At 29.5% G+C, this 14,313-nt stretch overlaps 2 protein-coding genes across 2 annotated transcripts; both read left to right on the top strand.

The window, feature by feature from the left end:
* Positions 1–8,355: 8,355 nt before the first annotated feature.
* Positions 8,356–10,591, top strand: LOC130940321 (60S ribosomal protein L18a). The gene is made up of 4 exons (XM_057868434.1): positions 8,356–8,591; positions 8,681–8,796; positions 9,311–9,374; positions 9,981–10,591. The coding sequence occupies exons 1-4, from the start codon at positions 8,577–8,579 to the stop codon at positions 10,320–10,322; spliced, it is 537 nt and encodes a 178-aa protein (XP_057724417.1). The 5' UTR covers positions 8,356–8,576; the 3' UTR covers positions 10,323–10,591.
* An 887-nt stretch (positions 10,592–11,478) lies between these two features.
* On the top strand, positions 11,479–14,003 carry LOC130939126 (cytochrome b561 domain-containing protein At4g18260-like). The gene is made up of 3 exons (XM_057867221.1): positions 11,479–12,198; positions 13,007–13,155; positions 13,652–14,003. The coding sequence occupies exons 1-3, from the start codon at positions 11,995–11,997 to the stop codon at positions 13,962–13,964; spliced, it is 666 nt and encodes a 221-aa protein (XP_057723204.1). The 5' UTR covers positions 11,479–11,994; the 3' UTR covers positions 13,965–14,003.
* The last annotated feature ends 310 nt before the right edge of the window (positions 14,004–14,313 follow it).

Genomic DNA, 14,313 nt, shown 5'->3' with positions numbered 1-14,313 from the left:
TAAGTTTATAATTTCTTAAATCCTCAAAAACTTCTTTTATTTTTACACTTTCTCTTATTTCTAATTATCAACAGTTTTAATTCTTTTAAATTGTAATATGGTTTTCCAGACATTTATAAATTTCCTAGATTTAATTCTAACTTGTTTATATTTATTCTTATTTCTATCATTTTTATTATAAGGTCATCAATTTCGATCTGAAGATTGTTTGATTCTCTTTTATACTCCTCTATCTTATTTTTTTATTTTTTCGCTCTTTTTCTTTTTATTTTATTTTCTGATTTTTCAATCTTTTTATGCTTCATAAATTAGGTAATCTTATTATAATTCCTACAATAGTTTTGTTTATCATTATTTATTTTAGAATTTTTGCAAACTCTATCATTGATTCATCACTATTTTTTAGAGATTCTATTAATTTTTCTAGCTCTTCAACTTCTCTTTTTAACTTGTTATAGATTACTTTTAGAGCTTTAAATGCTCTTTGATTTATTTCAGAAAACTGCAAATAATTCAAACGATTTTCTCTTTCAAAGAGCTCTTGTTTCTTATCTTGATAAGTTACATATATTTCTTCCTTATTTATTGTCATAATTTAGTATTTAGAGTTTCATTTAATTTTTCGACCTTTTTTGTTAATTTTTTTTTATTTCAGAGTTTTCTTCTTTAATTTTTAATTTAGATAAATTTAAAGGACTGCTGATTTTAGATTCTCTTATTTGAAAATTTGATGAAACCGATCTTTTTTATGGTCTTTTAATAATAGAACTGAGTTTTCAATAACTTTATATTTTGGTATTTCTGTTTTTACAATTTTCTGAAATAATTCATTAATATAAATTCTTTCTCTATTTTTAAATATTATACTATGATGGCTATTTTTTAAAGAATAATTTATTGCATATGTAATTAAAAATGGTTCATCATCTTGTTCCATTAAACTTTTTCTATGAAATTTATAAGCTAAACTTATAGATCTACCAAGATTTTCAGTTGATAAAGGTATGGCATATCCAAGATGGGCATTAAATTTAACATTTATATTTGCCAAATTTCCATGAACAATTCCAATTATTTAATCTATTGGGTCATCAGTAATTCTTTTATCACAGATTGCTAAACTTATTAGTGAATTAATTCCTTTCATATATGTAGATTCAATTAAAACTTGTATGGTACTAATATGAATCCATCCAATTTTAGATCTTTTCTGTTGATCCTTAATTTTCTTAATCTGTTTACTTAATTCTTCATCATTTATCAAAGCTATTTCAAATTCTCCATTAGCAGATTTTATTTTTACAGGAGCTTTAAGTTGAATTTTTTCATAGTATATTATATTTTTTCTATTAAAAACTTCTTTTAAAAGACTTTGTTTATTAAAATTTTTATTTGATTTGAGATTTAGTTTTGTTTTTAGAACAGCCTATTTTTCATTATCTAATAAAGCAATTAATCTATAATAATCAAATTCTTCCATTAATTATAAGCTTTCTAAATAATTCATAACTAAGAGATTAGGATAAAGGCGTACCTTTCTGGAGAAAAACTTCCTTTATTTAGTATATTTTACATAATGTGTTTTTATCTCCAGAGAGGAGATTGTAGATATTAACTCCAGAGGGGAGTTTAAAACTATTTTTTCCTAAGAGAATTCTTTTGTCAGACTACAGAATCGCCTCGGCAGCTTCCTCCTTGCTCTCCTAGCATATGAGTACTCTTAGCCTTCTGCTTTCTGTTTTCTGATGCCTTCTACAATTACCTAAGCAATCTATTTATAATGGTTGGGTCTGATGGACAATTCTCATCCTTACCCTTCTTATGACGTCATTACTTACGTCATTGTTTATTATCTTACACCAGTTACATTGTTGGTACTCTATGACCTAAGCGCTTACGTCATTATACAATAATATTGAGGGATGCTTCAGATGCACTGTCCTCTTCTTTTATCATGTGGGTGGATGCCATTTCATTATTGCTTTCTTCAGATATTTCCGAAGCACATAGCTGGCACTTGTGGTCTTCTCTGTCTTTTATCAAATAGCAGAGATTCCTTTTTATCCCTTCAGGGAGCTTTTCTAAGAGTCCGGATAAATTGTAGAATGCAGATTCAAATTCCACCAAGAGTCTCATCTCTCTTTCTTCAATTTCATTTCTTTTGCTGGATACAAGCAGCGTATTTCTGCTTTTATAATTAATTCTTGTGTGAGATTCCCTTGTTATTTTTTGAGTTCTTTCAAAAACCCTTGCTAATGTGCTGGCTAGTCTTCCTTCATGACTGTAGATTGTTAAATCTTGAATTTGATCAATTGGTTGAAAGTTTCCTGGGAAGACGAACATGAATATTACTTGGTGTGCTGGAACTAAGCATTCTTCTTCTTCACTAAAAATAGGTTGACTATTTGTAAATTTTAAGGATATATCCCTTGGATTTACATTCTCAATCATATTTTTAAATCTCTTTACTGCATCAACGAATCTTGCAAGAAACTCACTAATAATTTTTAGATCATTAAAAATTAAAATTGTATCAATTAATCCATACTGAAAAAACTGATAAGTGTCAGATGGGGAAGCCTCTGGAAAAATAACCAGCTTTGTTAGCTGTTCTTTGGCAATAGGATAGTATCCCAAACTTGCCCTTTTTTCTTCAGTCCAATTCAGGACTATATTAAGGGTTTATCTGAGATTTGATCTACAGACTCTTTTCTTTTCCTTGATTTCAGTCCTTGTAGGAATGTTTCTCATTATTCCTGTTCTTTGGGCTTGAATTGGAGCTTTATCTGCTCTTTTTAGGGTTTGCTTTGAAGAGCTTCATATTCCCTAAAGGATTCCTTTGCCTCTTCTAGTGTTAAAAGTCCTCCTTTATGAACTATCTTTGATTGATGTGTGAATGGTGCTGCTTTTTCTCAGGCATCATATACTCCTTTCATGGGGCCATTATAAATTACATAATATTTTTTTATCTTGTGTGAATTTTTTAATAATTTCAGCAATTATTTTATTTTCTGAAATTTTTTCTTCACCTGGTTTGTCCACCATGCTTAGCTGGCTGAACTCTGATGGTTTTGCTTGTTGTGTTGATTTCATTGCTTCAATGACTTTCTTGAGGTATTGGATCTGTGCCTTTATTTGCAGACAATGCTTGCATTTTTCGAGTTCTTGCTAATATTTTTGAATTTCTTGATTTAATGCGTTGTAAACGAACTCCATTCTCTTGTCAATGTATCTGCAATAATATTTTTGTCACCCTTAATATATTCAATTTTTATTGGATATTGTAACAAAAATAATTGCCATCTTACCAATCTCCCATGATTATAATCAACTTTTAAATTATATCGAATGAAACCTATTAGGTAACTTGAATCTGTCCTTAATGTAAATTCTTTGGGTAGTAAATCAATTTTCCATTTTTTAAGAGATTTGATTGCTGCTAGAGTTTCCTTTTCATGAGTAGTATATCTCTGTTCTATTGGAGTAAAAGTCTCTGAAATATACCTGCAAAGTAATTCCCTTGGAGAATATTTAGAATCTAGTGATTTTTTTTCTTGTTCTAAACTTTTTATAGCTTTCTTAGCTCTTAGACATCCTGACCAGGTTATGTCTGAAGCATTTGTTTCTACTATTAAGTAGTCATTTTCTACTGGAATATGAAGTTTCAGAAGCTTTTCACATAATTCTTTGATTCTTTGAATTTGCATACTATCTTTTTCTTCCCATTTCCATTCTTTTTTAGTACTTATTTTTGGAAATAAGTTTTTTGTGTATTCTGTTATATTCTTTAAAAATCCTTGATCAGAAATATAATTTATACACCCTAAAAATCTTTGTAATTATTTTCTATCTTCTATTTTATTAGGAAATAAATTTACCTTTTCTAAAATATTTGATTGAAGTTTTAGCTTTCCTTTAGTAGATAAAATTAACCCAAGAAACTCTATTTCTTGTCTTGCTATTTTTGCTTTCTTTTTGCTAAGAACTAATCCTTTTTCTTTACATCTTTCTAAAACTATTAATAATTTTTGAAGATGATCTTCTTTATCTTGTTTTGTAAAAATTAATATATCATCAATGTAAACTAGAATAAATTCATTTAACTCTTTTAGATTTTCTTCCATAAATCTTTGATAGATACTTGGGGCTTGTTTTAATCCAAATGGTAAAACATTCCATTCATAGAGCAACACACTTGTTGATTCTTTTGTTGGGCAAGTAAAATCAGTTAATTTCTTTGTTTCTTCGTCTAAACGAAGTTGCCAATATCCTGATTTTGCATCAAGAGATGAAAACCAAGTTGCTCCTTTGATTTTTTCCAAAATAGAATCTTTTCTTGGAAGTTTATGAGCATCACCAACAATTGCTTCATTCATTTTCTTATAATTAATTACCATTCTTCGTTTTCCCCTTTTAATTTCATTATTGTTTTCGACATAAAAGGCTGGAGCCGTATGAGGACTTTTGCTTAGTCTTATAATTCCTTTTTCCAAAAGATCTTTACATTCTAATGAGAACTCTTCTCTATCTCTTGCGGAATAAAGAATTTTATTTAGAACATTTATTTCTTTTTGTAGGATCTTTTAATTTAATGCTTACTAATTCTTTATTTGTATTTTTAACATCTAAAAGATTTTCAGCGCAAGTTTCATCCAAAAGTTCTTCTATTTTTATTTTAAGATTATCTTTTGGGATATTTATCTGAAAATATAAATTTAAATAACATGTTTCTAATATAGAAAATATTTTAAATTTTAAAATCTTATCTATGGTAGTAGTTGGTATCTTTATACGTTTTGATTTTTGATTTATTGAAGAATCGTGTGGAGCTTTTAAAACTATATATGTTAATTCTTGAATGAATGGATGATATAGCTTTAAGAAGTTATTTTCTATGATAAAATCCATCCCAGAATCTAACATATATATGGATGGAACAATGAACCTATAATTTTGAATAAATATTTCAGCTATTTCTGCTTTTTGGTCAATTTTATGTATTGATTTGTCAGCTATTCTAACTCTTAATGGTTTCTTTAATTTTTTCCAATCAAGTTTTATATTTGTACTAGCAAAGCATTGTGTTGCTCCAGTATCTATGAAAGCATTTATAAACTTTTCTGTTACTTTTATAGTAATAAATGTGGCATTATTGCTCAGTCTCTGAGTCTGTTTCTGAGACATATTCAAAAATATAGTCTAAGTTATCATCTGATTCTTCTAATGGTTCTATGAAACAAGACTTAGCAACTTCTAATTGTTTGGTAAGGTCTTTTTTATCCTTCTTTTTTGGACATTCATTTGCATAGTGTCCTTCTTCTTGACAATACCAACACTTACAATTTTCTTTTTTATTTGGGCAATAGTCATTTTTTTGTTTTTTGTTTTTATTGTTACTTCTTTTTCTAAAATACCTCTTTTTTCTCCAATTTGGATAGTATTTTCTTTTTCTAAATTGATATTTTCTTTTTCTTTGAAAATTTTTATTAAGACCATATTTTTTAGGTATTTCTTCATTATCTTGACAGCAAATTCTAATTATATTTTCAAATCTTTTTTGAGTTGTTTCTTGCATACAACGTTCTTTTATTTCCTCTCTTATTGTAGAGGTTGCTCCTCCAAAATTATTTTCAATTGTTCCGCTATTTATTTCTCTTATAAATCTTCCCATTATAAATTCATTAGCAGGGTATGGAAGTTTTGTTATATACATACTAAGATAATGGTTTTTATCTTCTTCTTTTAGTTTATAATAATGTATTCTATATTCACATATGTAAGATTCCACATTACATAAATCATATATTTGAATATTAGCTAAATGGTTTTTTGCTTCTTGATATTCTTTATTATAGACTTCTTGTCTATGATCTATAATATTTTTTCCAAAAAATTCTTTATATAGAATCATCATTATATGTAATATCTTATCGTAAACTGTTGTTTTTGTTGCTAATTCTTCTATTTTTTGGTTTTCTATTGATGTCATATAATCTCTTACAGTTCCTTTAGTATGAAATCCTATATAATTCCAGATATCTCCTCCAGATAATTCACTAAGTTTTGGATTAGTAAAGGCTTCTAATAAGAAGGAGTTCAACCAGTTCTCAAAAATTTCTTTTTCATTTTTTTTACAGTCTAAATCGAGCATTCTTTCTCCTTCCGTTTCCTGGATTTTAGGAACGTACTTTGATGGTATTTTTGTATACTTTGAATTTTTATTTATAAATCCTTTTTTAAAAGCATAATTTTCAAACCCTGTTCCCCATTTAAATTGAGATTGATTATCCTTAGATATTCCAGCTTCATTTTTTACTTGTATTGGAATTGTTGGTTCTTCATCACTTGAATAATCTAGGATGTGTTCTTCATTTTCTATATTTTCAAAATTTACTAATTCTTCTTCTATTTGAAATTCTTGTTCTATAATATTATTTTCTTGAGCCATTTTTAATTGTTTAAAAAGTATTGTAACTTCTTCTAATTTTTTTCAATATTCATAATTTTAATGGTGGTTTTACTTTTAGTTTTGTTATATTGGCTATATTTTGAATTTTTTTTTCTTTGGGATTCTCTTTCTGAAAATATTTATTTAATATTTGTTTAATTTCGTTTATATTAGGTTCCTCTTTTTTCTTATTTATTTGAAAATTTATGGATACTAATATTTTTTCAAGCATATCTACTATAGAATTTAATTGTGGGTTAAACGTATGATAGAGATGTGGGGAATAATTTCCATGTGAAATATAAGTTTTTTCAGGTTTTTGAAGTCCTTCAATAAAATTTATAGTAAAATAAAGATTTTGAAAAAAATCATTTTGTATTGATTTTAAGAATTCGGTATCATTACAATTAACATTAGTTTTTGATCTATTAATTTTGATAATTTAATTATTTCTTCTCTTAAATCTTTTAATTTACTTTTTTCTATTAGGTGACGCTTTTCTCATAAAATGTTATAGTTTTAAGTGTTATGTAGTTAAAAGTATGACTTTAAAATGTATGATTGAGGTTTTACCACATAGGCGTCTTTAAAAAAAGTTATTTTTGAGATCTTTATTTGAATGGTGCCTCACGAAAATAATCTTGTTTTACACTTTCGCCTACAAATTTTGACTTATGATCTCACATACACCAATTTCATTACATAATAATCCAATTATTTATTAATTTTATATCTTTGTAGATGCCCATAATGCTTTAAACTCTATCAAATACATGGCAAGATAAATTTTTTATAAACATAATCTCTCTCTATATATTTCATTCACACACTAATACTACTTTAGAAGAGGTTGTGTTGAATTAAGATTGGATGTATAAAAACACTACATCTATATATTTGCATTTTCATTTTTCTAAGATATGTTGGTGGAAGTGACTAGGCAGGTTCTTAGAATTAATATTTAAATTTGAATAGGATTCAAAGTTGTTGTTTGCCACTTTGCATACGTTGGACGTGAATCAAGTGTGGAATGTTCCTCTTCTCCACTTCCACTATTCCATGTTCAAAGTTGAAAAATCTCGATGCAAGTTCTTGAATAAGAGTTTTAATTTTTAACCGTGTAAAATTTGTTAAATAGTCATTCAATTATGTTTGTTTATTCAGATAATTAATTATGAAGTAAATAAGAATAATAGTTATTTTTAATCATGCAATAATACATGATTGAATACACATTAAAAGTTTTTTTATACTAAAAATACTTTAAAATTAAATTCTTTTGAATAATATCTATTTTACAAAAATATATACATAATAAATATAGGAAAAATTCTTATTTTTTATACATTTTAAAAAGATGACTATTCACATAAAGTAAAGCTAATATTTGAGAATCATTAGATAGTATGATATATTTAAATAAATTATTTAAAATAACACTTTTTAATATATTAATTATCATCCTTAGTTAAATTTTGGTTTAATTACTCTGTCGATCCTTATAGTTTCACTAAATTTTCAATTAGATCGTTATATTTTTTTTTTCTTTTTGATCAAGTCCCTATATTATATCAGGTTTTGTAATTAAGTTTCCGTTGTGACAAAAACACTGGAATTAACGGAATATTCTGTTAAACAAAATGGATATGTCTAACACTTAACACTTGACTTAATTACAACATCTGATGTAATATAAGAATTTAATTAAATAGAATAAAAATATAAAGACCTAACTATAGAGACTACAAAATAATTAAACCTTAAACTTTTTATATATTTATTTATTTTGGACAGGCTTAAATTTTTTATTTGAGTAGGATCTTTAGCTTGTGTTTTTGGTCAGAGGATCTTTAGCTATCTTTTAAAAATGGGGAAGAACTCCTCCGATATAAAATAATTGGGCCAAAGTGCAATTGGTCCAACGTAACACTTATTGGGCCTTGAATTGGGCCACACAAGCGGGTTTTGAATGGCCCAAGACTCCACCAGTGTTAGGGTTTTTCGTACGCTTTGTATATCTCTCTCTTCTTCGTTTTATAGTTGAGGCTAAAACCTAATTGGGACTCCGTACGCGCCGGTTCGTGATTCAACACTGCTGCTCACTCAGCTTCTCCCTCCGGCGCTGAAAATGGTTACTTTCAGGGTCCGTAATTCTAATTATCATTTCAATTTCACCTTTATTTTTTTGCAATGTTGAATTTGTACTGAATTTGAGGAATTGCTGGGTTGCAGTTTCACCAATACCAGGTGGTGGGTAGGGCTCTTCCCACAGAGAAAGATGAGCATCCTAAGATCTACCGCATGAAGCTTTGGGCCACCAATGAGGTTCGTGCCAAATCCAAGTTCTGGTATGTGATCTCTGTGTTCTGATTTTTCACACTTTTGCATCTCCAATATTTTCTGCTTTTAATTTTAAATGCTAAAGTTAGTACTTAAATCACATATTCTCTATATCAAGCTGTTGAGGTTAGTAGAGTGATCACAAATGATGAAAGTTATAAATTCAATGGTGATTGACTCTCTCACTGTATCACTTTACCAATCTCTCACATTAGAAAATCTTTTTCCAGAGATTCTTGACATAAATTGAGTCATCTAATGTATGTTTATGCACCAATTTGATTGTTAACTTGGTGAATATTTTGTATTACTAAAGTTTCAAATTGATTTTAAAATGTCTTTGAAGAACTATTTTGATGTCTTGTTTTCAATCTTTATGGGAGAAGCAATTTGTACATTTAAGCTTTAATTTTGATATGCTATTATGTGTAGATGACATGCAAATGTTGTTTTAGATGTTTTCCATTTCTCCAGGAATAACCAGTTATATTGCTTCTTTATTTTCATGTTAATTTCTTTTAGGTACTTTTTGAGAAAGCTAAAGAAGGTCAAGAAGAGCAATGGGCAAGTGCTGGCCATCAATGAGGTATGCACTTATGAGTTAAGAGGAATGCTAGAGGGCCAAGAAAATTTATTATTTTTGGCTAGTAGTTAGCCATCAATGTTTAAAAATGTAGGCTAAAAATATGTTGTTGGATTACTAGACTAAATAAATTAGTTTGATGGCTAAAAGTGATGGCCAAAAACAATAAATTCTTATGACCCTTGATCATTTCTCATGAGTTAATTGTTATCCCACTTTAATAAATTACTTTGATGTTTAGTTAGCTAGTTACTTAGCTGTTAATAGGTCTCAATGGAGCATCATTTATGGTTACAAGCATTTTGGAGTTTCTGTTAAGAGCTGCTTTTATAAGAGTAAATGACAGATTATAGCTAATTTAGTTCCTAATCAGCTAAACATTAGGTTAAGCATTTATAATAGCCAAACATTTTACATGCATTTTTTAAAACCTTGCCTCCGATAGCTTGCAATTGTTTTGCTTATAAGTTATAACTGCCTAATTGAGGTGAAAGATATTTTCCTAATTTATTGGTTGGATCATGATATTTTCTTGTTTGTTAGCTTCATCTGTATTTTAGATTGCAACCCCATTTTGCATTAAATTGAAATTTTGTTTACTGATTGCAGATTTTCGAGAAAAATCCTACCAAGATTAACAACTATGGAATCTGGCTCCGATATCAGAGTCGCACCGGTTATCACAATATGTACAAGGAATACCGAGACACTACCTTAAACGGTGCTGTTGAACAAATGTACAATGAGATGGCGTCCCGTCATAGGGTCAGATTTCCTTGCATCCAGATCATCAAAACGGCAACCGTCCCCGCCAAGATGTGCAAAAGGGAGAGCACCAAGCAGTTCCACAACTCTAAGATCAAGTTCCCATTGGTGTTCAAGAAGGTGAGGCCCCCAACCAGGAAGCTGAAGACAACCTACAAAGCAACCAGACCCAACCTGTTCATGTGATTCGAGTTGATTTGTTTTCTGTGCTTGTCATTTTGAGGCTGTTGGATTCATCAGTAAAACATAGGGATCACTTAGAGAAGGGTAATTAAGCAGTAACAAACCTGATTACCTGGAATCGCAGACATAGTTTTCTTCTCATTAACTCTCAGAGTGTGGTTTCTTTTGACAATTTTGTTTTGCATTTTTCTCACCCGGAGTACTCTATTTTTCCATTCCTGATGTATTTGTTTAAGGTTGGTTTCCAATTTAGTAATTACGTTTTGTTTGAATGTTGACTTATCGTTTACAATACAATAATGAGACTAGCCAGAACTACAAACAAATCAAATTGTTAATCTCTCCTGAAATTCAACCTTGGAGTAAGATTAACAATACTTAAGTTTTTGTGTAATATTAAATCTGAACAAAGTTTACTCTGAAAACTGTAACAACAATGTAGATATAGATATATGAAAAGTTATAAAACGGTAGGAAAGTGGTCATAGGGAGGTAATTTGTGAAACAGACTGTCTAGAAACTTATCTCTTGATTAAAAAGGATTCATCCCAGATGCGGAGAGAATGCACAGACTGAACTAGGTAGTTGACTGTTTATCTAAGACAGCGGCTAGCGTCCTTATACTGAATTATACTGAATTCTTAATTCCTTGTAGTGTTGGACACTGAATTCTTAATTCCTTGTAGTGTTATTGATCAGATCATTAGGAAGTAGATGATATCTCCATCTTAGTTGCTCTTTGTTTCTTCTTTTATCAGACACAAAAAAAAAAGTATTCTGCATCTTTATTATTGGTTTGCGTTCTGCATACTCTCTAGATTATTCAAACCAATATCTGAATCCAAATCAAATCATTGCTTAAACAGCTAAGTTTTTTTCAATTAAAATAAGCTTACCATGTAACTTAAACCGTGCATGTTTTAATAAAGAAATTTGTAGCAAGCAAATGAGCAATGAAGAACAGCATTGGATTATGTGCTCTCTTAGCTTAGAGATTCCAAATGTATACAGCAATATGGTATTTTCCAAGAAGGAGAACCACATGTGCTTTCAACAAGGCACTCTTGGATCTACTCATAAAGACAACCTTATTGGCCTCTGTTCACTCTTTACTCATTCTATTCTTTAATTTTGGCAAGTGCAAGTGGGGATATAATTGTAAATTTTGAATGCACTACATAACATAGATATGAGTTATGTCTCTCTGTTGTGTTTTCCATAGCCTATCATCCTAGCTTGTCACCTACCACTGCCAAGAATATGTGATGTATAAATATAGGAAGTAAAAAACAGTAAAACAAATTTTAAACATAGGTGAAAATATCAAGTGTAGTTAGTAGTAAAAGCAACATCAAATGAAAAGAGATGAACTAGAAGCTTATGTCTATGTGATAGAGAGTTTTCAATCTTTGATCCAGGCTGAACTTTAATGTTTATCAAGAAAGTCTATTTCTTTGCCATTCTATATATATATATACTAGAAAAGGCTGCAAATGCTTAACCCCACATGTTTATTTTATGCCATTATGCATAATATATATTAACTTAAGCTCAAATTGTATCTACCTTCTCCCTTCCCTCACATTAATCTCATTCTCTCTGAATTGGTGACAACTTTTTAGTGATTGTGTCATCTGTGACAAGGGAAAAGTAGAATATTTAGCTTGGTCAACTTATGGGGAATGACACACAATCTTCAGAATGGAAAATGTTCATATTCTCAACAAAAGAAAGGGGAATCAGAGTTCAGCAAAAGCTCATTGATTTGCTCTTCCAAGCAAGTCTTGTGTTCATCATGTTTCCACTTGTTGGCTCAGAACAAGATCACAAGAAAATCAGAGGCATTCATGCAAGCAACAACAGAGGCCACAACATTAAGGTAAAATCCATTATTCCTAGTTCATGTTCTTCTTATAGTCCTTAAATTTTTATCAATCAAGTTGGTAGTGTCTTCTTCTTATAGTCCTGAGTACTGAAAAAATTGGTGTTTAGAGGGCAATGCGCCTTATCGAATCTCGAATACTCGAACAAAGTATGTGAAGCTAACATGTTTTATTTTGGTTGCTTAGCATATGAAGATGAATCCTAGACTTGAGTTTGAAATCAAATTGCATGGATTTCTTCTGTGGAGTTCTATGGCATTCTTGATGCCTCTTGGTATAGTAGCAATTAGATTCTCAAACAGACAAAGAAGTCAAAGGAGGCTTAGAATTACATTCTATGTTCATGCAATTTTGCAGGCAAGTGTATTCTGAACTTCTGTTACATCATAATTTTCAAATGCAAGATTTTGCATGTGCATTTTTTGTTAGCTTATTTTCTTTTCCCTTTACTTGAAAAACAATAAGAATAACAACTATTTTTCTTGTTCTAAAATTAGTTTTCAAGGGTCAATTATCCCACTAATTAACCTCTTTGTGTGGTGGCTAAATTAGTTTATTTTTCTTAATGCTTGTTAGTTACTTCATAAGATCAAGGGAGGGATATTGCCTAGTTGGTTATTGAAGAGTATCATAATGAATACTTTGAATTCAAGAATTAGTGCATGTGAAGAGAATAATATTGCAATTATGACATTAACTAAAATCTCTGCTCAGGAAAGTTAATTCCATAAGTGAATATAGTTAACCCCATCATTAACAAAATTAACATAGTTTTTTTTTTTTTTTTAAATTTCTGTTTAGCAGAAGGCTGCTGTACTTATTGCCACAGCAGGGGCAATCATGTCCATAAAGAATTTCAACAATTCCTTTAACAACAACCATCAAAGACTAGGGCTTGCATTATATGGTGCTGTCTGGCTCCAAGTCATAGTTGGTATTTTTAGGCCACAAAGGTATTTTATACATCAAAGTATTTCCTTTTATTAAAAGTGTACAATAATTTCATCTGAAATTTAAGTTACATGATACTCAATTTTCTTGTATTTTATAGGGTAAATCACCAAAAAATACATTCAAATTATTTTGTTGTTGACAAAAATGCCCCCAAATTTTGTTATTGATAAAACACCATCAAATAATTTGAAACGTGCCAAAAATGCACACCCGTGAACCGAGACGTTCTAAATCAACGAAAAAGAGTGAGGGCATTTTTGTCAATAACAAAATTCAGGAACATTTTTGTCTGTGCCAAGATAATTCAAGTACATTTTTGGTGATTTACCTTATTTTATAAAGTGTGACAGTTTTAGTGAAGTCAATATAGATATAACAATTCAAAGAATATCGTATGTAATATCACCTAATTTCACAAAAGAACATTGTAATTTACCTAATTGCTTTTCTAATAAGGAATTAGTGCATTGATTATTTTCTTGTTCCTCCTCACAGGGGATCAAGAACAAGAAGCATGTGGTTCTTTGCACACTGGATAATTGGAACTGCAATGTCCTTATTAGGTGTTATAAATGTATATCTTGGTTTACAAGCCTACCAAGAAAAAACATCAAGAAGCATAACAACTTGGAACATTCTTTTCACTGTTCAGATATCTTTGATTGTTTTCTTCTACCTTGTTCAAGAAAAATGGGACTACATAAGAAAACAAGGAGTAGCCTTAGGCAATGAACTATTGGATTTGGATCCCTCTTTGCAAGAAATTGGTTCAGATAACAAGAAGGGATTCAAGGCAGAATCTGTTTAAGGAAAGATGAATCAATGCCTTACCATTGTTGATCTTCAAATTTACAAAGGATACATGTTTTTGAAACATCTTTGAGTATTGATGAATGAGAATTTATTTTTTCATTTAAGATTATTTATATTAATTCCTTTTTCATATCAATAGATAAAATTTCAACCAGAAAAATATCAAAATTCAGGTATATATCACTTAACCAACTAAACTACCAATGAGGTCTTTATATATCACTTACTCTATTAGTCCTTATAGTTTTCTTAAATTTATAATTAGGTCCTTATATATATATATATATATATATATCCTTTCTTATGGTAAAACGTTACAAAAACGTTTCTATCTATCTTACACT

The sequence above is a fragment of the Arachis stenosperma genome, chromosome 7, assembly GCF_014773155.1.
Source record: "Arachis stenosperma cultivar V10309 chromosome 7, arast.V10309.gnm1.PFL2, whole genome shotgun sequence".
Taxonomy (NCBI): domain Eukaryota; kingdom Viridiplantae; phylum Streptophyta; class Magnoliopsida; order Fabales; family Fabaceae; genus Arachis; species Arachis stenosperma.
Note: the sequence above shows the minus strand (reverse complement) of the source record. Positions and strands in the feature narration are given on the sequence as shown.